Raw genomic sequence first — 25179 nt, forward strand, 5'->3', positions numbered from 1 at the left:
GTCAGTTTTTCCCAAACTTCTTGTCCATGCATACCATGAGCACCGCCCCCCCCTTCCCACTCCCCAGCATATATCCCATTGGGACTATGCTCCATACATTTGTTATTATTATATTTTTCCAAATACCCCCAACAGTGATTTGCGTAATCCAGGTGGTCCATGCACCCCTGGTTGGGAATCACTGTATTACTGTATTATATATTATATTGTATTACATTGTAGTATGTCTATGTCATGTCTTTGTCATTGCTGCCATATTAAATGTGACCTCTTGTCTCCTACTGTGTCCCCTTCAGGCCATCGTTGTCCCACTCCTCCGATGCCGAGAGTGGCAGCGGGGGCCTGCGCTCCGGCATGCTCCCCAAGTTTGCCATCTCGGCCGAGTCAGAGGACGGGGACGGGGACGGGGAGGGTGACGGGGACACCTCTGTCTCTGTGGCCCTCGGGGAACCCAGCAAGGTGGCCTTCACCTTGGGGGAACCCCCTGACGAGCCCGATGTCACCACCCCCGGAAGCACCCTCAGCGGTTCCACACTGTCCGGTGAGTTACTGCAGGCTAAGCTGTTCTTTTTAAAAATACTGTATGTTGTGTGCTTTTATTATGACGGGTTAGTGAAGATGTGACAGGAAAACAGTGGGGAGGGAGAGATGGGCAGGGCTGATAAATGACCCAGGCCGGACAAACCTAGCCTCGCGAGCCATCCTACGTACTTCTGCCAAAGGATTGGCTCCACTACTGTAATCTGGCCGTGCTTCTCTGTGGAGTGCCTGGAGCAGTAGGATTTTGATCGCAACGCCCCCCCCCCCAGAAAACAGCCAATAAGCGAATAAGCACCCCACGTGGGGGCGAAAGGGGGAGGACGCTCGTGACAATGACGTACACATCTGCGCCAAAGCCATTGGTCTGCGCTATGTTGTTGTTGAGTAACTGCCAGCGATTGGGTGAGAGGTGTCCAATAATTTCAAACCATAACTGAGTGCAAACTTCCTGCTTCCTACAATCGCTTCAGAGCAAACAAATGCCAGACCATAAATACGAAATTAAATGGTAGTATTATGGGATGGTCAGGACCAGGCTAGGACAAACCTGGGTACCCATGTACGTGTATGGTAGGGGAACTCTACTGCAGTGGTTCTGAACCTTTTTTTTCTTAAAGCAGCCCCTTACCTGTGCCAAAGACAAGCCAAGCACCCCCAACCCAAACTTCTACACGTGTATATGCACTGAAAAAGGATTAAAGTGATTCATTACAATGACTCTTCCTTGAGACACTAATCAATACCTTAATGCCTTTACATGGGGACCACAACATATTTGGCCTAATTATAATAATTACAATGTTTGTATAATTATAATGGTCACAATCTCAACACAAACAAAATTCTGTGCATCCCCTGAAATCTCTGGCGCACCTCAGGTTAAGAACCACTGCTCTACTGTATGAGGTGCTGCATAGCACACCCCAGTCTATTCCCTTGCAAGGTATTACAGTGTATCTGATGCGGTCAGGCCATAACTGTTTACAATCTTTGTCTTTGGCTTTTCAGTTCGCACTGTACTGTATTGAAGAACATCATGACCTCATGAAGTAAATAAGCAAAACTGTATTTTAAAAAATGTTTTTGCAATTTATGCTGCATATCAATTGACACTTATAACAACAAGATTATATTTTATATAAGCACGCGTAAAAGCTCACAATAAATTATAATATAATGAATTCATAACGTAGGCATGTAGAAGGAACATTAGTAGGTCATCACTGTTCATGAATAGTCATGACTGTACATAGTGGGTTTGATATACCCATGTCTGTTTGTCGCCTGTCAAAATCCCATCCCACACCTCCCTTCTTACTCCTCTCTTCCTCTCCCCACCTTCCCACAATGTCTCTCATTCTTCTTATCCTTCTCTATCTCCTCTCCTCGTTTTCTCCTTCTCTGCTACTCATACCTCCTCTCCTCCCTCTCTTCCTCCTCCTCTCTCTAGGGGACTTCTCAGAGCACGCAGACCAGCTAGCCGCGTTGCGAGCCGAGGGTGGTGTGGACAGTCCCGACGCCACCTCCACCTCCGCGTCCGCCTCCAAGACGTCCGGAAGTGAGCTGGGTGCCAACCTCCTCGGCCCCCCGTGCCCTGATGCCCACGATGCCAAGTCGCCTGGTAGTGGCAGTGGCATGACCTGCGGAGGTGCCATGGCGGTCCCCGTGAGGGTGACCAAGTCGGTCTCGGCCAGCGCCCTGTCCCTCATGATCCCCGGAGGTAAGGAAAGAGCATCGGCTGCTCAGAGGTCAATCAATCAATCAATCAGCACTCCTATGTTAGTGAGCAATATACAAGTTATGATGAGTGCGCAGCAAAGAAGATGTTGGTAAAGTGGGGAAGAGAGAGAGAGAGAGAGAGAGAGAGAGAGAGAGAGAGAGAGAGAGAGAGAGAGAGAGAGAGAGAGAGAGAGAGAGAGAGAGAGAGAGAGAGATCATGAGAGAGTGGATGAGGGAATCAAAGAGAGGGAGCGAGAGGTAAGAAAAGAAACTTCGGTTGTTCTGTCATCAACCAGTTGCCCTGCAGTACCTGCTTCAATTGGCACTGTGTTGGGAGAGAGGGCAAGACAAAGGCAGCAGAGATCAGGAATGAAGGACATGTGCTGGGAGGGGGGATGAGAGGGAGAGAGAGAAACTGAGAGAGAAATGTGCCAGGAGGGGGTTGAGCGAGAGGAAGAGATAAAGAGAAAGAGAGGGAACATAAAAGAGGGAGAGAGGAAGAGCGGATTAGAGGGTGCATTGGAAGGAGGGATCAGGAGAGGGAGGAGTGTGGAAGAGATGAAAGGAGAAGAGGGAAGCGTGGCAAAATCACAGCCAGCAGCCTCAAGCCCACAGCGCTGCTCCACTTATTTAGCATGAGGGGGTGGGGACGGTGTGTGTGTGTGTGTGTGTGTGTCTGTCTGTCTGTGTGTGTGTGTGCGTGCGTGCGTGTGCGTGTGCGTGTGCGTGTGCGTGTGCGTGCGCTGGTCTTTCTTCCTCTCTGTGGCAGAGCGAGAGGGATGGGAGGGAGAAAGGGGGGATGGGGTGGGGGGAGGAGAGACAATTAAGACTCTAGAGCTGTCACTCAGAGAGAAGGAAGGGAGACTCCATTTTTTGGGGGGGGGGCGGGGGGGGGGTCCGCATGTACTGAATGTACTGTAGAGGCAGAAGACGAGATAAAAAAAAAGTGTGAGTGTGTGTGCGCGTGCGTGTGTGCGCGTGCGTGTGTGCGCGTGTGTGTGTGTGTGTGTGTGTCAGGAATGGCTGGAGGCTTAACCAATGAGCATTTCAAAGATTGGGCTGCGTACTGCTGCTGCTGCGTATGTAGTTGATGAGGAGTGCGAGTGTTCTGCAGAGTTCTGTACAAGTGAAGGAGTCATGCGGAGGGCGTGGATCTTATTGAGAAAGTCTTGGGAAAGTCACTCTATTGAAAAAGGAAGGACTTTGTGGGTTTCTGTATTAGAGAGCAAAGTGTGTGTGTGTGTGCGTGTGTGTGTGAGGCCGCTGTGGGAAGGGTGAAATCTCATTCGTCTTACTCCCAGCAGGGTGTACTGAGCTGAAGCAGCTCTGATACGCTAAGTACCAAACATGGGCACACACGCGCGCACGCACACACACACACAAAGAACACACACACACACACAGTGAATTTTGCCATCCAATGTTATTGTGTCACCTTCACACAGAACAGAAGTGTGAATAATGCCAATTATTAGACAAAATGTGAGGCCAAAACTGAATTATTAGACAAAAAGTGAGGTCAAAACTGAATTATTAGACAAAAAGTGAGGTCAAAACTGTGGAATTGTTTGCTGATGACTAGCATGGCTAGAGAATATTTCTATATGATCTTATACGATTTGAGATTTCCTTAAAGGTACTCTGTGCACGATTTTTAGTTGTTTATTTCCAGAATTCATGCTACCCATTCACTAATGTTACCTTTTTCATGAATACTTACCACCACCATCAAATTCAAAGTATTCATTATGACTGGAAAAATTGCCCTTTTCATACATGAAAAGGGGGATCTTCTCCATGGTCTGCCATTTTGAATTTCCAGAAATAAACATTTTAGCGGCAAAAATGACTGTACTTGGGCCATACAGGAAAATATTAGTTTATTACTTAGTAAACTTTCATGAAAAGATCAAATTTGGCAATAGGCAACCCAGTTTCAATGAGCAGAATAGTTGCAGTAGCCTACCTTTTTTGACCATTTCCTGCACTGTGTACCTTTAAACCTGTTTTTGATCACACACCTGGTATACAGTACACTTTTAAATGTGTATGATTGACAGTATGTTGGACTCCAACGACTTTATATATTCAACACCCCTCACTTCCTGGTCCCACCCTCTAGATGTCTTCGGAGTGTCTCCATTGGCCAGCCCCATGTCCCCCTATTCGCTGTCGTCCGACCCGTCCTCTCGGGACTCCTCCCCCAGTCGCGACTCGTCGCTGTGCGCCGTGAGCCCCAGACAGCCCGTCACCATCACCAGCTCCGGGAAGAAGTTCGGCTTCACGCTGCGAGCCATCCGCGTCTACGCCTGCGATGGCGACGTTTACACCGTCTACCACATGGTCTGGGTAAGGGGACGCATGTTCACACTTAGCACTTAGCTTACACACACACACACACACACACACACACACACACACACACACACACACACACACACACACACACACACACACACACACACACACACACACACACACACACACACACACACACACACACACACACACACACACACACACACACACACACATATCCATACACAACCAAAGGTATAGTATGCACACACACACTACATATGGTGTGGGTAAGCACTGTCTGAAGGCATGCACACTACATTAAAGCACCACTTTAACACCTACACTATCCTATGGTCTTAGTAGTATACGACACGGCTCTTCTGGTGATCTTACCACTGCTGTTGTGTTTGTGTCATGTGTGTATTACAGAACGTGGAGGAGGGTGGTCCGGCCCACAAGGCGGGCCTAAGGGCAGGTGACCTCATCACGCACGTCAACGGGGAGCCCGTCCACGGCCTTGTACACACAGAGGTGGTGGAACTGCTGCTCAAGGTAAGAATATAGTATAGTATAGTATAGTTTGGTATAGTATAGTATAGTATAGTATAGTATAGTATCGTATCGTATCGTATCGTATCGTATCGTATCATATCATATCATATTGTATCATATTGCATCATATTGCATCGCATCGTAAGTGGGTGGTTGTCATATTTTGCTGAAAAAAGGTGTTTTTGAAAAAACCTTGAATTTGAGTCATGGAATTATTTATGTTGTATTCTACCAAGTCTTAAGTTTAAGAATATATTGAAGACCCCCTGAGTTTTTGACTTAAATGTACATTTTTTCACTAGTTTATTGCATTAGTGACAAAAAACATCATATGGTGTGACAGGAACATTATTGTGTATTAAATTAAAAAGGGGCATCATGTGATAATGTAAGCTTATTTATCCTGATTCTTTATTATTACTTTATATATGTATAGCATTTTAAGGTTCAAATATGTTACATTTTGTATTATTTTGCTTTATCAATACACACTGTCACACATTTTCTCAAAATCTTTCAATATAATTTAAATTAAACTGAAAGTACTTTGTTGCAATATACCAAAATACCTGAAATATTAGATGCCACTTGTATCCACCCACCACACCTATTATTTTACAATTCATAACCAAAATATCCTATTTATTTTCTTAATTATGAGTGTCACACCGAATGACATGGCGTCACGCCATATGATGAATTACTCCAAAGTCCAAAAATATGCATTAACTGCATTTATTAAAGAACCAAACAGGTTGATAAGGGATTAAGGCATTGTTTCAATGTTACAAAAAAGAAAAAATATTTAATATTGTTAAAAAAATGTGTAACAACGGGTAGCTTTTAACATGTCAATTATTACACCGCCGTATCCATTCCATGGCACCCTGCAACTGCTGATTATTATTAACTAGATGGATTTTAAGCTTGCTAAATCATTGAAGTAAGAGTAATGCTTTGTTAATCACAGAATAGTAGTAATGCTTTGTAAATAATTAGTAAATAAGAATAAATATAAGTGGAACAGTGACAATAAAAATGGGTAAAAACCATGACTGACCGCAAGGTCATTAAAACAGCCACTGAAAACTGTAAAATATTTGGCAACTAGACATGAACAGCCTACCATATTCTTGTGTGTGTGTGTGTGTGTGTGTGTGTTTTAGTTATGGAACAAGAGCATATTTGTTGCAGGTTTAGACTACGCTAAAAATGAGCCAGTCACATTTCAAGATCAAGAAAAAACTCTTGCACTGCTCAGATTGTTTGAGGCAGCAGGCTATTTCATTCTGGGTGTAACATATGCACATGTCTTTGTGGCCCCTCAAAATATTCTTGTGCTAATTATCAATGTACACTATACAAATATTAAGGCATATTACTATAAATAATTTAAATATTTGCATCTACTTCTCTCTTCTTTTCCTCAAGACCTCCTCTCTCTTTACAGGATACATTTCTTCCTTTATTTCCTTGTTCTTTCTTTACTTTCCACCTCTATCCACATGCTACAATCTTAATAAAGTTGAAAAGTAAATAAATGAACAAATACAAGAAAGGTGAAGCATTTAAATTATAAAAAGAAGCATGTTATCATGAATTCATATTCACGTATGGATATTGTGGATATATTGGTGTCTGAATAATACATATACACCACTAACATGTTTTAAAGCATCAATATATTAAACAAATCTGAATATTAGCCATGAAAAATGAAATATATGTGGTATTTATGTATTAAAATGAAGCTCATCTCATATGGTGTGACAAAATTGTAATATGGTGTGACAAGAAAACAGTCACACCTTATGATATTTTGTCACACCATATGAGGTTTCATTGCCTTATTTCATGGGATTAGGCAATCTGTATTCATGTTAGCCATGTAAAACCATGCTAGATGCAATATGACAAGATAGTTTTCAAGGTTATATTGACTAAAAAATAATCTATTGTCTTTATTTTTGTGTAAAATGTGTCACACCAAAAGACATGCAACATGGAACTGGAGCAGCGGTGTCAGATAAACTTGATTTTTTTGGGACATTATAAAGAGCTAAAACTCATCTTATAGCTGTCAATGTCCTTCTGAGGTGATATTGTTCTTCCTGAAAGAATGAGGACCCCTCACTTGGCAACGGTGTCCATACAATTGCCAGTTCAAAAATTGAAATAAGGTGTCACACCATATGATATCAATTTTGGGACCAAAATGTTTCAGTTAATGGTGGCTTCAAATTTATAATGCCTGAAATCTTCACTAAATAGGCTCAACAATGTATGTCTTGGCTATAATTACATGACTGAATATATAGAAAAGGAGTACATTTTCCAGTTTTTATTCAAAATCAAACTTTGGGACATGGATTGGAACCGTCACACCATATGAGCTTTTTCTACTTTGGCTCTAAATTGTGAATAAATTGAAGATTAATGTTGCAAGTGATTTATATGAACTTATACAACTGCACATTCTGAACAACATAAACACAGTTTTTAGCACCTTTTTATAAAAATTACATAACTTTGACATAGGGGAACAAAAAAAGGCCACGTCATGTCAACCACCCAATTACAGAAGAGTAGAGAGTAACTTTATTGACGCTGTACACGGCTTCGCACACACAGAGTTGTGTTGACTGTGATGTGTGTTTGTCTTGTGTGTCCTTGTGCGTCCTTATGCCACCACCAAAGCAAAATCTCCATTTTATGTAAGTTTAATGGACAATAAAGAAGTCTAAGTCTAAGAGAGGTGGTGGAACTATGAGGTAAGAGAATAGCTCAAAAGTAGTTTTCTCTGCGTCGATGTAAAAGGCATGAATTGGTGCAACAAATCACTTAGCATCACATTAACAAGAAATGCAATTAATATGATACATGTTGTGATTGCACACTGTACATATTGTACTGTAGAATAGGCAGATTACAAATAGTTACTTAAACACAACCACTCAAGGACACCTTTGGATTTCTTGTGGCTCACCTATGGCCCACGGTCTGCACTTTGAGAAACACAGCCATGTAGAATGCAGTGTAAGACATTCCTTTTTTAGAACACCTCTAACTCCCCGTGGGTTTGCTTCAACAAAAGACATCATGAATTTTATGAGCTCGATATTGCACCAGTGAAGATAAATGGAGTACGAGGTGAATGCACAAATGCAGTAGGTGAATACCAAAGTGCTTACAGAGAGGTTTTGCACTGTCAACTTCAAATGGAGAAAAAAACACACTCACAGTCATTATTATTTATCATTCCACCATGTCCACAAGCAAATGTGTTGCGACTCTTAAGCCATCATTAGTGCGTAGTGTGAACAAAGGAGAGGGGGATGAAAGTTCACAGGTTACAGACACTGGTTTTACACTGTACCTGTGAAGCAAGGAGTGGAACATGCACACCGGTAGCCGATGCAAAACGTTTTCGGTCACCAGACCTTCCAAATAAGTTTTGCAAGGGTGGGAAGCATTTTTATCACTTTTATACTGTACAGTATACGTGTATGTACGTAAAGCAAGAACGAAATTATTGCATTGGCTACCGGTGTGCGAGTCTCAGTCCTTGCCTCTGTCGATTATTGCCTTGGAACTAAGGCACCCATAAGGACAGGAGTTACTGGTGCGACACCTGCTCCTCCTGTTGTTCACACTGTACCTGTGGCCACAGCAGAATACAGTGCAGCACAGCTAGCATTTTGACATGTTGCTACCGTTTCCAATGGCTGTCACACACTCTCTCTCTCTCTATTTCTTGTGACAGAGTGGCACCAAGGTGGCCATATCCACCACCCCCTTTGAGAACACGTCCATCAAAACGGGCCCGGCCCGGCGTAACAGCTACCGCAGCAAGATGATCCGCAGAACCAAGAAACCCAAGAAGGAGAAAACACAGGAGAGGTGAGGCTCATATTTTAGTATCGCTGTTTCCATTTCCTTACATCATTGTTTTCATTTTCTTCATGTATCAAAAATATTAACATGTATTAGCAGTATATAAGCATTTTACACCAGTGTTTTCTTAAGTCTTAAATTAGTTGCTAGCATGTAAGCATATTGCATGAATACACTGCTTCTGCAGTATGCTTTTGGTTACTATTTCCTAATGTCACCACCAGGTGTAGCTGTGGGTCTGCACCAAAAGCTGCTCAGTGTTCAAAGCTGACTGGCCTAATAAAATGACTGAATTCTCTGTGTGTAGGATTTATAAATCTGGCAGTGAGCCATTTCATTTAATCACGGGCATCATTGGCTGACTGGAGGGAAAAGCTGCCACAAGCTGGTAGCAGTGGCAAATGAATAATATGGATTTTTACATTTTTATTGATTTGACTATAATGGACAACTACACATAGATGACAATTCAATTTCTCTCTCTCTCTCTCCCTCTCCCTCTCTCTCTCTCTCTCTCTCTCTCTCTCTCTCCCTACCCTCCTCCCTCCCTCCCCTTTCTCTTTCCTGATACAGGAGGCGTTCAGTGTTCAGGCGCTTCGCCATGCAGCCGTCTCCTCTGCTCCACACGAGTCGGAGCTTCACGTCCCTGAACCGGTCTCTGTCGTCTGGGGAGAGTCTCCCAGGATCCCCCACACACAGCCTCTCCCCCCGCTCCCCCACCGCAGCCTTCCGCCCCGCACCAGACTTCACACAGTCAGGTCAGTACAGTACAGAAAGCATACCTGCCATTGGCTGCATCAATCAGTTTGCTCAGTACGCCACATGCCTGGTATTGACTGCTTTGTGCAGTCTTCTCAGTAGAATAGAGAAGAGATGAGGAATAAACTTTATTAATCCTGGAGGAAATTCAGGTACCTAGCAGCATACATAACTAAACGATACGCAAGACATTATTATATATTATTATGGAGTTATACAGTTCCATTAGAATGAACACAGTTTTCTGCTAATACAGAAGACAAAGCATACTGTTTTATCAGTCAAAATATTCTATTTTCAAAATCTTGAGTGAAGTGAACTCTTAACAGCTCATGTGATTCTATGCCACTTTCACTGTGATTGTATGCCAATCAAGTTCCTCTTCCTCTTTCCCAAGTCCCGTGTTCTGAATTCTTTATTTCATTTTCCATGTTCCCATATTCTGTTTTTCATGCTCTGTAATCAGTGTTCTTTGTTTCATGTTCTGTATTCTATGTTCTGTGTTTTGGATTCTTAGGCGGCACTTCCTCCCAGAGCAGTTCGCCCAGCTCCAGCGCCCCCAACTCCCCCGCGGGCTCGGGCCACATCCGGCCCAGCACCCTGCACGGCCTCGGCCCCAAGCTGCCCGGCCAGCGGCTCCGCCAGGGCCGCCGCAAGTCGGCCGGCAGCATCCCGCTCTCCCCGCTGGCCCGCACGCCCTCCCCCACGCCGCAGCCCACCTCCCCCCAGCGCTCGCCCTCCCCCCTGCTGGGCCACTCGGTGGGCAGCTCCAAGACCACGCAGGCCTTCCCGCCCTCCAAGATGCACTCGCCGCCCACCATCGTGCGGCACATGGTGCGGCCCAAGAGCGCCGAGCCGCCCCGCTCGCCCCTCCTCAAGCGCGTCCAGTCGGAGGAAAAGCTGTCCCCGTCCTACGCCGGCGACAAGAAGCACCTGTGCGCCCGCAAACACAGCCTGGAGGTGACGCAGGAGGAGGGGGCGCAAGGGGACGGCGGCGGGGCGCAGAGCGGCGACCACCACGCGTCCCTGCAGAGCGCGGACGAGGCGACGGCAGCCATGGCTTCCGTGTGCGAGACGCTGACGGTGACGCGCGTGCGTCCGGCCGAGCAGGGCTGTCTGAAGAGGCCGGTGACGCGCAAGGTGGGCAGGCAGGAGTCGATGGAGGAGCTGGACAAGGAGAAGCTGAAGGCCAAGGTGGTGGTGAAGCGGCAGGACTGGCCAGAGAGACGCGAGTCGCTTCAGAAGCAGGATGCCATGCAGGGCGAGGGCGAGGCGGCAGCGGCGGCAGGATGCTTGGCCAGCGCTGACGACAAGGACAGAGGCATGCTGGGTAGGCCCTGCGCAAGACCTCAGAGCACTCCCGAGCTGTCCGCTTTGGACAACAAGGGCGCAAACTCTGCACTGAAGGACGTGCTGTACAAGAAACTGAACACCAGAGTGTGCGAGAGCATCGCTGAGTCGATGGCCAGCGGCGGGGAATGCCTGTCAGCCCTGAACGACGGCGTCAGGTCCCTCACGTGCCCCACGCTACACGACTGGGGCTCACAGAAAGCAGACCGCCCCCTCGCCCGACCCGCCATGAAGGACGGCGGCGGCAAACCGGACCGGCTGGACTTCAAGGCCCCCGGCGTGGGCATGGAGTTCGCCGGCGGCCGGAAGCGGCAGTCGTTTGACGAGCGCGACGAGTGCATGTGCAGACTGGCGCCCGGCGTTGGCGTCAGCCACCACGAGAGCCACCACTTTGGCACCACGCGCTCCAAGAGCCTGCAGCTAGACTCCGCCATGGTGCTGGAGCACGTCAAGGGCATGTGCGGCGCGGTGATCCACAGCAGCCCCGGGGCGGGGGCTGGGGCAGGAGGCATGTGCATGGCCACGGACGCGCTGGCCTCAAAGCTGTTCGCGGGGCGCGGCGGGGAGAGCGCCGTGGAGAAGCTGCAGATGATCTCGTCGGGGGCCGGGTCCTCCTCGGAGGGGGGCGGGCCTATACGCAAGACGTCGTCCGAGTACAAGCTGGAGGGCCGGCTGGTGTCGTCGCTGAAGCCCCTGGAAGGCACGCTGGATATCGGGCTGCTCTCGGGGCCGCGCGTCTCCAAAACCGACACCTGCCTGGCCAAGATGGCCGACAAGGACATCACGCAGGGACATCACGGGGCAGCAGGCGGCAGCAGTGGGGTGTTGGGGCAGAGCCAGAGTGAGAAGCAGCTGTCACTGCAACAACATCACCACCACCACCACCACCACCACCACCAGCAGCAGCATCAGCAGAAACTCACTGACAAGCAGAGGACAGCAGCGATGGGGGCAGACCAAGGGCCGACACTGGGAGCTGTGCAGTCCTTAAGCTCTCTGAACTCACTCGCCGAACGCAGTGCCGGGAAACCTGACACTGGAACCAGCGGTGCCGCCACCATCATTGCTGCTGCCGCTGCCGCCACCACCACCAACACCACCCCTCTGATCAAAGGCTTCGGCCCTTCTGAGAGAACTCCCGACAAGGCCGCTCACACAGAGGCCGCCACCCACACCCACTTACCGATCGTTAAACTGGACATTGCTGACGGCGGCGGAAAACCAGCGGCGGAGCAATACAGATCAAGCGTGAAGGCCATGGCGTCGCCCTCGCCCCTGGTGGTACACGAGATGAGGGTGGTGGCGCGTCACAGCTCCTCCCACTTCGCCTACGGGAAGACGCCCTCCATCCAGGAGGTCAGCAACGAGGATCAGGACGACGACACGGAGGCGGAGCTGTCTGAAGAAGCCCCTCCCACACCCACGCCTACACCAGTAGCCAATCAGATGCCAGCTGAGGGCTCCAAGTCTGTGACAGAACTGGAATCGCACAGCTTAAAAAAATCAGAAACCAAGGCAGAATCTTGCGCCCTGACACAGTCCCTTAAAGACACAGTACCTCACGCAACCAACAATGAAACTCTCACAACAACCAAAACAGTTGATTCATCAGAATCGCCTGCAATAGCAAAACCAGCAAATAAGTCTGAATGTCCAAATGCAGTGGATGGGTCTGAAGTAGCGTCTGCAGTAAGAAAATCAGTTGACAAGTCTGAGCCTCCTGACGCTACCCAGAGCGCCCAAGCAGCCGTGGTGGCCCCCAGACAACAAACACTAAGCTCCCACTCAGAACCTGTCAGTGCCAAGGACGAGGAGGAGCAGGAACTAAGTAGCCCAGTGCCAGACAAAGCCTTGGGACAAGCACAAGGCCCCTCCAAACAGAGCTCGCCGGCACCAGCAACTTCCCAGGGTAATATCTCTCCCCCCGAGCTCAGAGCTCAAGCTAACCAAGACAAGGGTAGAGCTGCTGCTGCTGCTGGCGGCCTGACGACTCTCACACAGGCCTCTGCCAGGGACAAGCCAACACAAACCTCCCACTCTCCAACCAGCGCTGTCAAAGATAAACCAGCCCCTGCTCAGCAGCAAGCAGCTCCAAAAGCATCATCGGAGGATTCTGCTGCTCCTGTGACAGCTCCAAAGAGCACTGGCAAAGACGCGCCGTGCAGCAGTAGCCTGAGCATAACTCTAGAGCATTCTCATTCACGCAGCGGCGCTCTCAAAGACGTGCCAGCGAAAACACCCGCCACCGCCACTCCCTCAGATCCCCGTCCCAGCCAAGCGCAGAGCACCTCCAACGCCGCCGGCGCTGCCAGCGACAAGCCAATCAGCAAGCCCTCTGCCTTGGCCGGTGCTTCACAAGCAAACATCAGCCCCAAAGGTAGGGCGGCAGCTGCCTCAGAGGTCGCCTCCCCGCAGGTCAAGCAAAAGAAAGCAGGCAGCAGCAGCCCTCTGAAAGTCAACACGGCACAGAAATCTGCTGTGCTGGCCTCAGCTGCTGCTGCTGTTCCTCCTCCCTCTCCTCCATCGTTGGAAGATGTGAGACAGCCATGTGGCTTTCTTCCACAGCAGCAGCAGCAGCAGCAGCAGTCGTGTCCGGCCGACAGAACCCTCCACACCACCGAGCGGCCTCAGACAGAGACAGAGAGGCCTCTTTCAGCGGCTGCCAGCGGGGCGTCGTCCACTTCGTCGCAGGCTGGCAAGGCAACACTCAAGGCAACCGCAGGGTGTTCCACTAACAAAATGGAGGAAGCCCAAGCCAGGGGGGTGGCGGCTTCTGAGGGGGAGCTGAAAGGTGGCGTGGCAGCGGCCGCGAAAGGCAACACCACCACCACCACCACCACCGGCAGCAGCACCAGCACCAGCAGCACGGCTAAAGCTGAAATCACAAAGAGAGGAGGCGAGCAGAGGAAAGAGGACACCGGGCCTGGCAGGGCAACTGAAGGTAGCACCTCCTCCAACAACAACGTCCCCTCAGCGTCCTCTCAGCAGAAGGCTCAAAGCAATCAAGGCGGCCGGGCAGCAGATGGGCAGACAGCCTGCGGTCCGGCGGCTAAGGCTGAGGAGAAGGTGCGCTCAAGCGGTTGTGCAGCAGTGGGTGGTGAGAGTGGTGTGCCCCCCTCAGCCAAGGCTCAGGCTCAAGACAGAGGGGGGAAACCAACAAGCCCCTCACGATCCACAATAAAGCCCCCCCAACATTTTTCATCCTCATCTTCCTCCTCCTCCTCCTCCTCATCGTCATCCTCATCATCATCAGTGGCCAGCAGTGGAAAACACAGCACAGTGGGCCCCAAAAACAAGCCAAAAGTGGAGTCCCCCCTAGTAACGCAGCATGGTGGCAAAGGAGCCGAGGACAAAGGGAAAGTGGAGAGCCATCATCCTGCCCCAGCTAAAGACACCCACAAGGCCAAGCAGCAGAGAGAGGAGAGCAGGGGGGCGTCTGCGGCTGCACACGGTGCCCACGGCCAGAAGGGAGGGGAGGGCACGGGCACGGGTGGCCGCTGCAGTGCCAGCTTGTCATCTGTGCCCGTACTGCCTGTGCCCGCGGTCAGGGTGGAGATCCGCGTCCATGCGCCCAGCGGAACGACAACTGGCAAGGGCACAGTCAGCAGCACAGCCGAGCCCGCTGCCAAGGCCTCCAAAGAGGAAGCGGGCAGGGGGAAGAGGGAAGAGGCCTCCAAGCAGCAGCAGCAGCAGCAGCAGCAGCACGCTCAGAGGCACCAAGGACACCAGGGTGGGGGTGGGGAGGCCGCGAGGGCGGGCGCCGGCGGGGGCGGGGGTGGCGATCCCAAAGCCATGGCAACGGAGGCCAGGGCAGCCTCCACAGAAAAGGCCTCTTCTTCTTTCTCTTCCTCCTCTCTGAGTCGGAAGGAGATGGCAGAGAAGAAGAGACGCGAGGCAGCTCAGGAGCTGAGGCACGCCGCCGGCGGCAGCAGCAAAGACTCCTCCAAAACGCCCGCTGCTGCACCCACCAAAGAGGCAACCGTGATGGCAGCGGCGGCGGCGGCAGCAGAGAAAGAATCCACCCGCCCAAAACAATCGAAAGAATCCCCCCGGGGTGCCGCAAACAGGAAGTGAAACACAAACTGGGGAGGGAGGACAGAGATGAGGTGGGAGGAGAGGGGGTGGTGTGGACTTAATAGCCACCATGTCTATCACGTTGTTTAGTAAAGTTATTAAGATGCCCCCGTATCATCTCACTACCACCACCATCATCATCATTATCATCATGCCTTCCTGACCGTGAGGACCGGTTGAAGCTGTTACTTCAGTGTGTGTACCAAGTGGGCAGAAGACACAAGTGGACTGAGCAGTGTGTGGAGAGTGTTGGAGTGAATGGAGTGCTATTAGGTGTTGGAAGATGTCGGTCTGAATGTAGACTTTCTTTTCTTTTTCTTTTGTTTTTTTGTTTTTTTTTGCTGCTGTTTTGTGATCCCTTTTTAATTATCTGCAGTGTGTGGGACGCAAAAAAAACAAGATATGTGTGACTGAATGTTATAATGTAATGTATGGAATCATTTGTGAAGCGCAGATTTTGTGCTAAGGTCTGTAACCTAACAGTGGCAGAGTGAAATGGTGCAGGCGGTGGGGCTGAGAGCTGTGCCCGTTACTGTGTTTCAGATTGGCACCAAAACAGGAAGCACCTGCCACGTTGGACATGCATTGGGACTGGAGGCACATTGAGCCAAAATGGCATAGGCAGACATTTTTTAAAACTCCTTATCATAAATTGAGATGAAATTCGCCACGTATTTGCACATGATTTCAAACTGTTAAACTGTCAGAGAAAAAAAAATCTGAAACTAAATTGTAGCAGAGGGGCTGGAAACAGTAGCATACAGCAGGTTTCATGCAAGACGTATGATCTCACCAAATTACTCTTTATGTTGTTTGTGGGGGAGGGTTTGCTTTCTGTTTTTGTGTGTTATTACTTTATTCTGTTTTTTGTTTTGTTTTGTTTCTCTTTGACTTTTAAGAGATGGTGTGTGTGTTGTGTTGTTTTGGGTAGCGGTGTACAGAGCCAATGCACTAAGTCTGTGCTTCTCACCTAGAACTCTTTAATATGGAATCATCGTATGGTTCTGGAATCATATCTAGTGAAAGGGGCAGGCCTTCTGGGTTCATGGGGAATTCCACTTGCTGTTCTTAGCAAGTTATGATGAAATTCACATTCCTTTCACATAAACATCTCTACATTTCTAAAAAAGAAAATGATTTTTATGCAATATACTGTAAATAAGATAAGTAAACTGTATAAATAGGGGCTACACGGGCTCAATCAAATATGTGTGTTGTATGTTTTATATGTATATATTTTGCTATGTCATACATTTGTATACCATGCTCAACATTTGGTGTTAGTTCTGTCATTGTTTGCTTGCTAATTCTGGATATCTGGAAGTAGCTACTAGATAGGAAAAGGCATGATCTCCTGATTATGCGATGAATTGTACTTGAAGCAACATGAGTTTAAGACAAGTGACTGCACATCATTCAGTAATGTGTCTCTGTCAGACTGAGGTGCCTGTAGTGGAGGTTTGTTCAGAATGTCTAGCGGAATGACCCACTTGCAGTACAGTACGAGGGCAGGAAATGAACTTTGCAACAGCATTTTACGCTAGGCAAATAGGTGTTAACGTCATAGTGAAAATCAAACAGCATTGGCCTCCATTAAGAGAGCTGTATTGTTCTCCCTGAGTTCTTTGTGCTGGACAGGTTCTGAGGGTGTGAAGGACTTGGCTTGGCTAGTGTTTGTGAGAGGCCTGGCCGTGTCAGTGGGATGGAGATGGAGTCAGTCAGGCGTGAGGGGGGAAAAGGAGAGCCGAGTCAAGGGGAATTAAAGGGATCTGGATTTCACCTCTTTAAACAGTCAACTGTGCCAGAATGTAAAAGTGGAGTTCAGACAGCATCCACCCGCATACGGTACATACTCAGTGCTAAGCTCACTCGTGTGTGTTCTGTAAACTGTCATCTGTAGAACCGGTTCTTAAGGCCGGTTGAGATTCCAGAACACTATGCAGCTCTGTTCTTAGGGGAGAATACTATTTCATCCCTGTGCCCAAGCTGTCAGGGTTGAGGCCTGAGGCCCATGTATTGGAGACAATATCCATGACTGCACAACAGTACACGTGAAAACACTTAAAACATCATTTGACCTAAGATTGTGAACTTTTGATTTTTTCGTCTTCAAATGTAGGTGTTTGTTTCCCCCGTCTCTGGTGTTTGTGCAACCTCTAGCCCTTTGCGTTTACGATTCTTTCGATCCATGGTCAATAGTGATGAATACATCTAAAGAACAATCATTTCCTTCAACATCCTTTTACTGAATAGAATAAAAGAATAAAATATTATATGTCTCTCTTTGTCACACTATCAAGCAAGCAAACGTTACAAGTGGTACAACAATGACTCGAGTCCCTGCTTATATAGCCCTTTCCCCTTAGGATCTCAATGGAGAACAGCCAAGCACACGCCAACGTAGTTACAGTGTTAACAGTTTCTGTAGACTATATTACGACGCTAGACACTTCATGGTATTTTAAGGGAGTTAACCGTACATGCATCCATCATATAACGGGAATAAAGCACTATGTTGGAGAGCTGTTAGGGGAACACCACACACACACACACACACACGTTAAGCGAAACTAATTGTGTAGAGATTTTAAAAAATAATGATTAAAATTAAAATGCATTGTAAGATTCTGAATTTTTGATGTAGATTTAAACGGATTCCGGGAGATTAAAGAAAAATAGAAATGCACCTTATTGTTGGATGTGCGGCAAACACAGACTCAGTAAAAACAAGGTTGACGACTATATCGTGCTGAAATGTGAATGTCTAACTCAAACAAATTTTAACGTGATGCCTATTGTGGATTGATTTTGTCATTGAGGAAATCCCATGAAAGCTCACGTTAATCTCCCAGAGTCCCGTTTGTCCCTATGCCTTTATTTTCTGCTGACATTTGATGTTTAAAAATCTTGTTGAAAGCACATTAAATGTTTGTTTACAATACTTCATGGATGTATATTTTGTATATTGTGTTATTAATTTGCCAAAATCTTTGTGCAATGTCACAGGAAACGTGGTGATTGTAGTGTCTGTGGCGGCGTCTGTCTGAGGATGCCAGTCCAAACTGAGCTGTGGAAGCCTCATGCGTCTGCATAATGGCAGAACATTAAGTATATGTCAAAACATCTGTCTTTTTGGGGATGGGTGGGAGGAGGAAGGGGGAAAAGTTTTTGTTTTCTTTCCTGTGTCTGTAAGTCTAGTGTTAGATTACTGCTCCTCATAATTGGTCTTTTAGGATCTGTGCAATAAAAATGTGTTATGAGTTTTGTATTTCACCCAATGAAAGCTCTATGGATGTCATAGATGTTGTATACTATACAAATATTTATACTTCTAAAGTTGTACAATACTAAAAAATAAAATGGCATGAAGAATTGATTTGTCATTGTCTTCTGTGTGAATAGTTATATAATAGTTATATAATAGTTATTTGAACGTGACAGAATAAACATGTCGGTTGAGCATTTTTTTAGTCCATTTACCATTTCCAGACATCAAGTATTTTTCTAGTATTTTCTAGTTCCTCTTCATATTCAAACATGGCACTATTTCTAAAATCAATAAACAATTCAGTTTGTTTAATAGCACTCAAGTGGTTTTATAACTAAATTACAGTACAGTGCTGTTCTTAGGATTGTGGTATGACATTTGTGATGATTAGATTGCAGTATATAGCACACTTAAGTTTTCACAATTGTGTGTAACGGTCATATCGTTTCCATTTTATAAGCACGAAAACCCCTGCGGCAACTGCTACAACAATCAGAAGAGTTACCCCAAACGCTATTATCCCAACAATTGGAGAACAGTGTAAGGTGACCTCTGAGATGTGTTGCTGTGTGCCGTCACACAAAGTCTCATCATTGTGTTCCAGTTTGTCAACGTTGGCCTTCGCCCAGTCAATGAACTGGACATTAGAGCAGCTGCAGTCCAGAGGATTGAAGCTGAGATCTATTGAGCTACTGGGTCCCAGGGCCTTCACAGATCTCACATCCACCATCTGTATGCCGTTGTGAGCATAGTCGAGATGAATATTGGTGAGCGAGTAGAAAGCCGAAGTGCTTACCTTAGTCATGTGGTTTGCACTAAGGTCTGCAAACGTGAGCTTTGTCAACGCGTGAAAGAGATTGCTGCCGATGACAGTGAGTTTACACTCCGCCAGCGTTAGATTCTGCAGCTCCGGGACGTGTTTGAACGTTTCCGGGTCCAGCACGTGTCCTTCAGGGACGGGGTTCCCCCTGAGATTGAGGTGCACAAGGCTCTTTAGGCCCTCCAGGAAACCAGGTTGTGTGATGTCTGTTTTTGTCGAGGAGAGGTTAAGAGCCTTTAGCTGTGCTAGGTTCTGAAAAGGTGCGCTGCCGGCGGCGTCGAGCGTGATGTGAAGGCCGGTGCAGTCCAGCTGTTGGAGCTGCGGCGTGGCAGAGAAAGGCAGGGCGCCCCAGCTCATGGCGTTGCTGTGGCTCAGATTTAGCATACGAAGCTGGCCCAGTCCCCTCAACTGACCCTCGCAGCAACGCCCCTTCACCTCCAAACCGATGTCGCTGAGATCCAGGTACTGCAGGTGAGACAGGTCCTGAAGACAATCGTCCTGAAAGATCAGGTTCTTCTTGCGGCGGAATGGCCCCCGTATTGACAGCCACGTCAGAGATGGGAAGTTGTGTGCCCGGATGTCGCACATGTTTCCAAACTCGTTGCGGTCCAGGGTGAGGTGAGTCAGGTTGCCCATGCTGTTGATGTTGTCAGGGAGGTTGCTTAGGTGCATCTCGGTCATGTCCAGACTCCTCAGTCCCGCCAGACACTCGAACGTGGCGTTGGACAGACTGGCCCAACGCTGCCTGCTCAGGTTCAGGTGGGTGACGTTCATGTTACAGAGGGAGCGGACGCTCTGCGTGGTGATGGAGCGGTGAGCTGCGTCGTTAAAGCTGCCCATATTCAGTGTCTCCGTAGTTACCCCCTCCAGCCCCCTCAGCAGCACATCCGCCTCGGCCCTCTCGAAGCACCCACGGAAATCCAGACTCCTGAAGCGCAGGCCTGCGAACGCTCCATCTTCCACACTGATAATGTCATTGCTCGCAAAGCTCACCTCCATCATTAACCCACCACTCCCACTGCTGCTGCTGCCATTGAACGCCTTCATGTCGGCCCGTCTTAGGCTGGCGATGTGGTTCCTGGCGAGATTGAACGTCTCCATCTTGCCCAGTCGGAGGGCGGTAAGGCCCTCCAGGTCGTGCAGGCTGCCGTCGGAGACGTCCAGAGCCCGGAGCTGCAGCTCTGAGATGGGGAGGTCCTCGAGGTCTGCCACAGAGGTCTGGGGCATGACCAGCTCAGCCAGGGAGTCCAGGCCGCTGAAGGCCTCGTAGGACATGAACTTGAGCGAGTTCCCCGTCAGGATCAGGGTGCGCAGCTTGTTCTGGCTGGAGAAGGCGCCCTCGTACAGGAGGTCTATGCTGCATCTTTGGACCATGAAATACAAGATACAAATGAATAATGAAAGAATGAATTAATGAATGAATTATTTCTCTTCACACCATTATTTAGACTTTCAGTTACATGTCAGGAAAAAGGTATATTAGGGTGGAGAGAAAGGGTCCCCATAAGAAGCTAAATACAAGCTTATAAGCTGGGGCCCGCATTTGTGCATTTGGTAAAATAAGTATTGTAGCAAAATATACATGAATAGATACATGAAGGGTGAAAAATATATCAATACAATGATGTCAGAAATATCCAAATGACTCACTCGGGGAATGGCTCTCAGGTGACATGAGTTTGGCCATTACAGTTATGCTATATGATGGGTACCATTATGTCTATACAACTTAACAACACACTTACTAACAAACATTACTAAAAGGGAGTCATAACTCAAGATATAGTGTAGTCCTGATTTGGCATGAAAATAGTGTATTAATACTATTATTACTATTACTGCTGTTATTACTACTGCTGCTACTGCTTCAACAATTACTGTTTCCATTTGTCACTTATATTGTAACATGGTTAAATACTGTAGTTCATACGACCACTGAAGCTGAGTCCCCACCCTCACCTGGTCAGGTCCAGGTGCAGCAGCTGGGTCAGCCTGGTGAAGGTCTCCCTGTAGAGCTGGGGCAGGCGATTGAAGCTGAAGTCCAGCGTCTGGGTGGCGTTGGGGACGGCTTCTGGGACCAAGGCCAGGTTCAGCCAGCTGCAGTCATAGCCACCAGCAATCTGGCAACGCAAGATGACAGCAGAAGTTAATTTACATTTGCATATGCAGTATAACTCTATGTAAATAGGCCGTGTATGCATAATACATTCACTTGCGCTGTAAATTGTGAGTAAAAGACATTGAATGTCACTTTGAAATAGTGAACTCCAAGCCTACTGCATACAGTGCTTCTGCCAAAGTTGTGTTCTAAAGAATATAGTAATAAGGCGGAATGAAATTAAATTTAAATTACCTCACGACATTCATTTTTTCCAGAATCAGCTGTTTCACAGGTCATCAGCACCAGGAGAGCTGTTATGAAAAACAATACTTGTTGCCTCCTCATTCTGTCTGACATTTACAGATGAGACATCCCCCGAGGTAATGGAAATGCCAAATGTAACCCAGTGCCTACTACTAGATGCTGCAGAACTCGTTCCAAAAGAGGAAACGCAACACAAAGGTAATGAAAACGTCCCAAAAAGTTGGAGTTTTGAGAGACGTTGGTGAGACAGTATCTCTTCCTCTTTATGATGGTGGTCAGACAGTGCAGTGCCCACTGGATATAATTACCATTGTCTAAAGCTGTTGAACAACACACACACACACACACACACACACACACACACACACACACACACACACACACACACACACACACACACACACACACACACACACACACACACACACACACACACCTTTATACTCTCTCTCACACACACACACACACACACACACACACACACACACACACACACACACACACACACACACACACTTACACTCACAGGCATTAATCATTGTGATGTCCTGTTTTATAAGAAGAACATGGTGATCTATTAATTTAATGCTATTTTGCTTTTGCGTATTATATTGCTGGGCCTTGTATTCCTTTCTTTTAAGGAAATGCAATTTTGTTGGCCTATCCTTGGCTGAACTGAAATGCATTGTACTGTCATTATATAGGCCTATAAGTTTATCTGTGTAATTCCACAAACCGACTGCGGGGGGCAGTCTTACACCTTCGACCTCGTGCACCACCAGGCCTCACTACGTACACTACAATCCCATCGCAACGCCGTGCTCCACTCTGGTTACAGATGGTCAGCCATGACTCAACACCGCCTCTAGCCTGCCAGTTGGGAAACTAAGAATGACTTCGGCCAAGCTCTAGATTGAGATGAAAAAAAAATCAGATCAACACATAAGTGGTAAGCTAAGGAACGCTGACAGCTTTCGCCGGGCCCAGGAGAAAGCCATCCGAAAGGCTACCCAAAACAATTCATACAATGTAATGCGGACCCAATTCTGGGCCCCTGGGGCCCGGACAACAGACCCCTTTGTCGCCACATGTCTGCATGTGTCCCTGTGGGTGTTGGTGAGCTCAGAACAGCTTATGGGGTATAGATCGGCGGCAGCCCGTTTCGGCTTGGTCATAGGGAACGAGCTGCTATGGAGATTAGTCCACATTGAGATCCAAATGGTCATATACAGAGCATGATACAGGATGGGGCTTTAATGCCTTTGTGTATTAACAGTAGCAGCGTGGATTGGATTTAGAGCCTTTTTATATCAAAATAATCCAGAACACCGGCCGGCAGCGCAAAGCCCTTCATGTAACATGTACATGTCTCCCCCGATAATCTATTTATTCAGTCCTCACCAGTGTGTGTGCGTGTGCGTGTGCGTGTGCGTGTGCGTGTGCGTGTGCGTGTGCGTGTGCGTACATTCTCTTGAACATCACATGAAACGGCTGAAAAAGGACTGAATGGAAACAAAGCATTCCCTGCCTCTTTGTTCTTCCATAAACTGAACCACAAAGAACAGCTTTGTGTTTGCGCGTGTGTGTGTGCGTGGGTGCGCGCGTGTTTGTGTGCGTGTGCGTGTGCGTGTGCGTGTGCGTGTGCGTGTGCGTGTGCGTGTGCGCGTGTGTACACAGTTGCCTCACTTGCCTCACTTAATTTCTGTGTGTAATTTACAGTCTGTACTCAAAATACTGCTGTACAAATAGGCAAACTGGTGGAATTTTCAGGAAAATACAGTATGGCCTTTTCAGTTCCCCATTGATCTCTCTTCATGATGATATTATTATATGATTATCATATGAGAATTTTGTTATTGTTATTTAGCAACATAGAGAAGTATAATGCCTTCATCAGTTCCTCTTGCCAGAGAGAGAGAGAGAGAGAGAGAGAGAGAGAGAGAGAGAGAGAGAGAGAGAGAGAGAGAGAGAGAGAGAGAGAGAGAGAGAGAGAGAGAGAGAGAGAGAGAGAGAGAGAGAGAGAGAGAGAGAGAGAGAAGGAGAGAGAAGGAGTGCAGAAAATGCCATCCCAAAGATCTTACATGTTCTACAACACTGACTGTGCTTAGGGCCGCTGACAGCTTTGTCCGGGCCCAGGACAAAGTCATCGGAAAGGGCCCCCTACCTAATACATACCATACAATGCCATGAGAACCAATGCACCCGTCCACCTCAGCCCTCCCGTCAGCTTTCCCTGACTGCACTGCACTGCACTGTAGGCCTACTTTCCACATCCGACACTGTAGCGTGGCTAGCACCGCATCAGTGGAGGCTAATACGAACTGCAGAGCGAGATCAGAGAGCTAACACAGCAGCACTACTAACAGGTCTCCTGGGGCCTCCATCGTTATTGCATCAATAAGCTCTGGACTGTGCAATAGAATAAAAAGGGGGTGGTCACGTAAGGGTCCGCTGCTGCAGAGCTGTGGTAAAGATAAGGAAGCCTGCAAAGGCTGCGGCTAAATGACTTCACTGACGTTTTATTTCGCAGCCAACTGTGATCTTGCTGTTCTAGCCTAACAAAGCTCCATTCATCAGATATGGTTTTGATCACTATTCTATTTGCAGTGGAACTGGTTCTAATAGTCTGTGGAACTTTCATCATTAGCATTTCATTATTGCATTCATTTTTGTTTCTATCAAATTTATTTACATCAAAATTAAATTAAAAAAAAAAACACCACCACCAATTTACACCACCTTTAGGACAAATGAGTGAGTTATTATCGCTGTAGCCCCATAATGCACGCAGTTCAACTAGTGAGAAAAATTTAAAAGTTAACTACCATAGTGCTATACAGTACCACTACGACATGACAAACACAGGACCTTTTGTGATGCACTACAACTTGGTCATTGCCATTCGGTAACAGCAGACAACAGCAAGGGTTAAAAGCATCCCAGTTGTTACTTTGTTTGATGGAAGCTCTACATGAGGATTTACATGTACATGTAAGGCAGGCCTATTCAAATGGCTGCCCTGGGGCCAAATGCGGCCCTTGGATGGCAAGGTTCTGGCAGTCCACAAGGTCAGAACAAAATGAAAACAACTATGTGCTATCTATGGTCGTGCATAATTTCCGATCACTAACACTTCAAGTTGGGGCTATCTCTAATATGTATTCACATGAGAGTGAAAACTTATCTAAAACAGTCTCATAAATAGACTATCATAAGGCTACTTGGAAATATAGACGCAAAAATCTGTTCTGTCTGGAAAGCTATCCACTTGTTTCGCACCCTAACCTTGAACACACTGCAGCTCGCAGTTTTGTAGATTCTATGTTCGGCCCCTTTACTGGAAGAAATGTGAAAAACTGGCCCTCAGTGACTTTTAATTGAATACCCCTGATGTAAGGCAAAAGCCTAAACCCTGTCTTCCATAGTTTTGATTACCCTTTTTCAGAATGTGTGCCTATAGTCTGTTAATCTTGAAACATTTTCATTCTCTTATATTAACAGGTAACACTTCATATTAACTGGGCGTTAGTTACAGTG

General features: G+C 47.3%; 2 protein-coding genes across 2 annotated transcripts in view; one reads left to right on the forward strand and one right to left on the reverse strand.

The window, feature by feature from the left end:
- mast4 (microtubule associated serine/threonine kinase family member 4) overlaps positions 1-18561 on the forward strand; it is a 210915-nt gene extending 192354 nt beyond the window's left edge. Inside the window, exons 24-30 of the mRNA XM_063209690.1 lie at positions 297-608; positions 1971-2260; positions 4382-4608; positions 4990-5112; positions 8876-9012; positions 9580-9764; positions 10283-18561. Coding sequence (XP_063065760.1) covers positions 297-608; positions 1971-2260; positions 4382-4608; positions 4990-5112; positions 8876-9012; positions 9580-9764; positions 10283-15189 — 6181 coding nt within the window. The 3' untranslated portion in view covers positions 15190-18561. The remainder of the gene's footprint in view (positions 1-296; positions 609-1970; positions 2261-4381; positions 4609-4989; positions 5113-8875; positions 9013-9579; positions 9765-10282) is intronic.
- A 288-nt stretch (positions 18562-18849) lies between these two features.
- On the reverse strand, positions 18850-21688 carry cd180 (CD180 molecule). Its single transcript, XM_063211278.1, has 3 exons — positions 21631-21688; positions 21237-21397; positions 18850-20640 (listed from the first exon to the last, which is right to left on the reverse strand). Exons 1-3 carry the CDS (start codon positions 21673-21675, stop codon positions 18876-18878), a joined length of 1971 nt encoding a protein of 656 aa, XP_063067348.1. The 5' UTR covers positions 21676-21688; the 3' UTR covers positions 18850-18875.
- Between the last annotated feature and the right edge of the window lie 3491 nt (positions 21689-25179).

Source organism: Engraulis encrasicolus, chromosome 11 (genome assembly GCF_034702125.1).
Source record: "Engraulis encrasicolus isolate BLACKSEA-1 chromosome 11, IST_EnEncr_1.0, whole genome shotgun sequence".
In the NCBI taxonomy this organism is placed as follows: domain Eukaryota; kingdom Metazoa; phylum Chordata; class Actinopteri; order Clupeiformes; family Engraulidae; genus Engraulis; species Engraulis encrasicolus.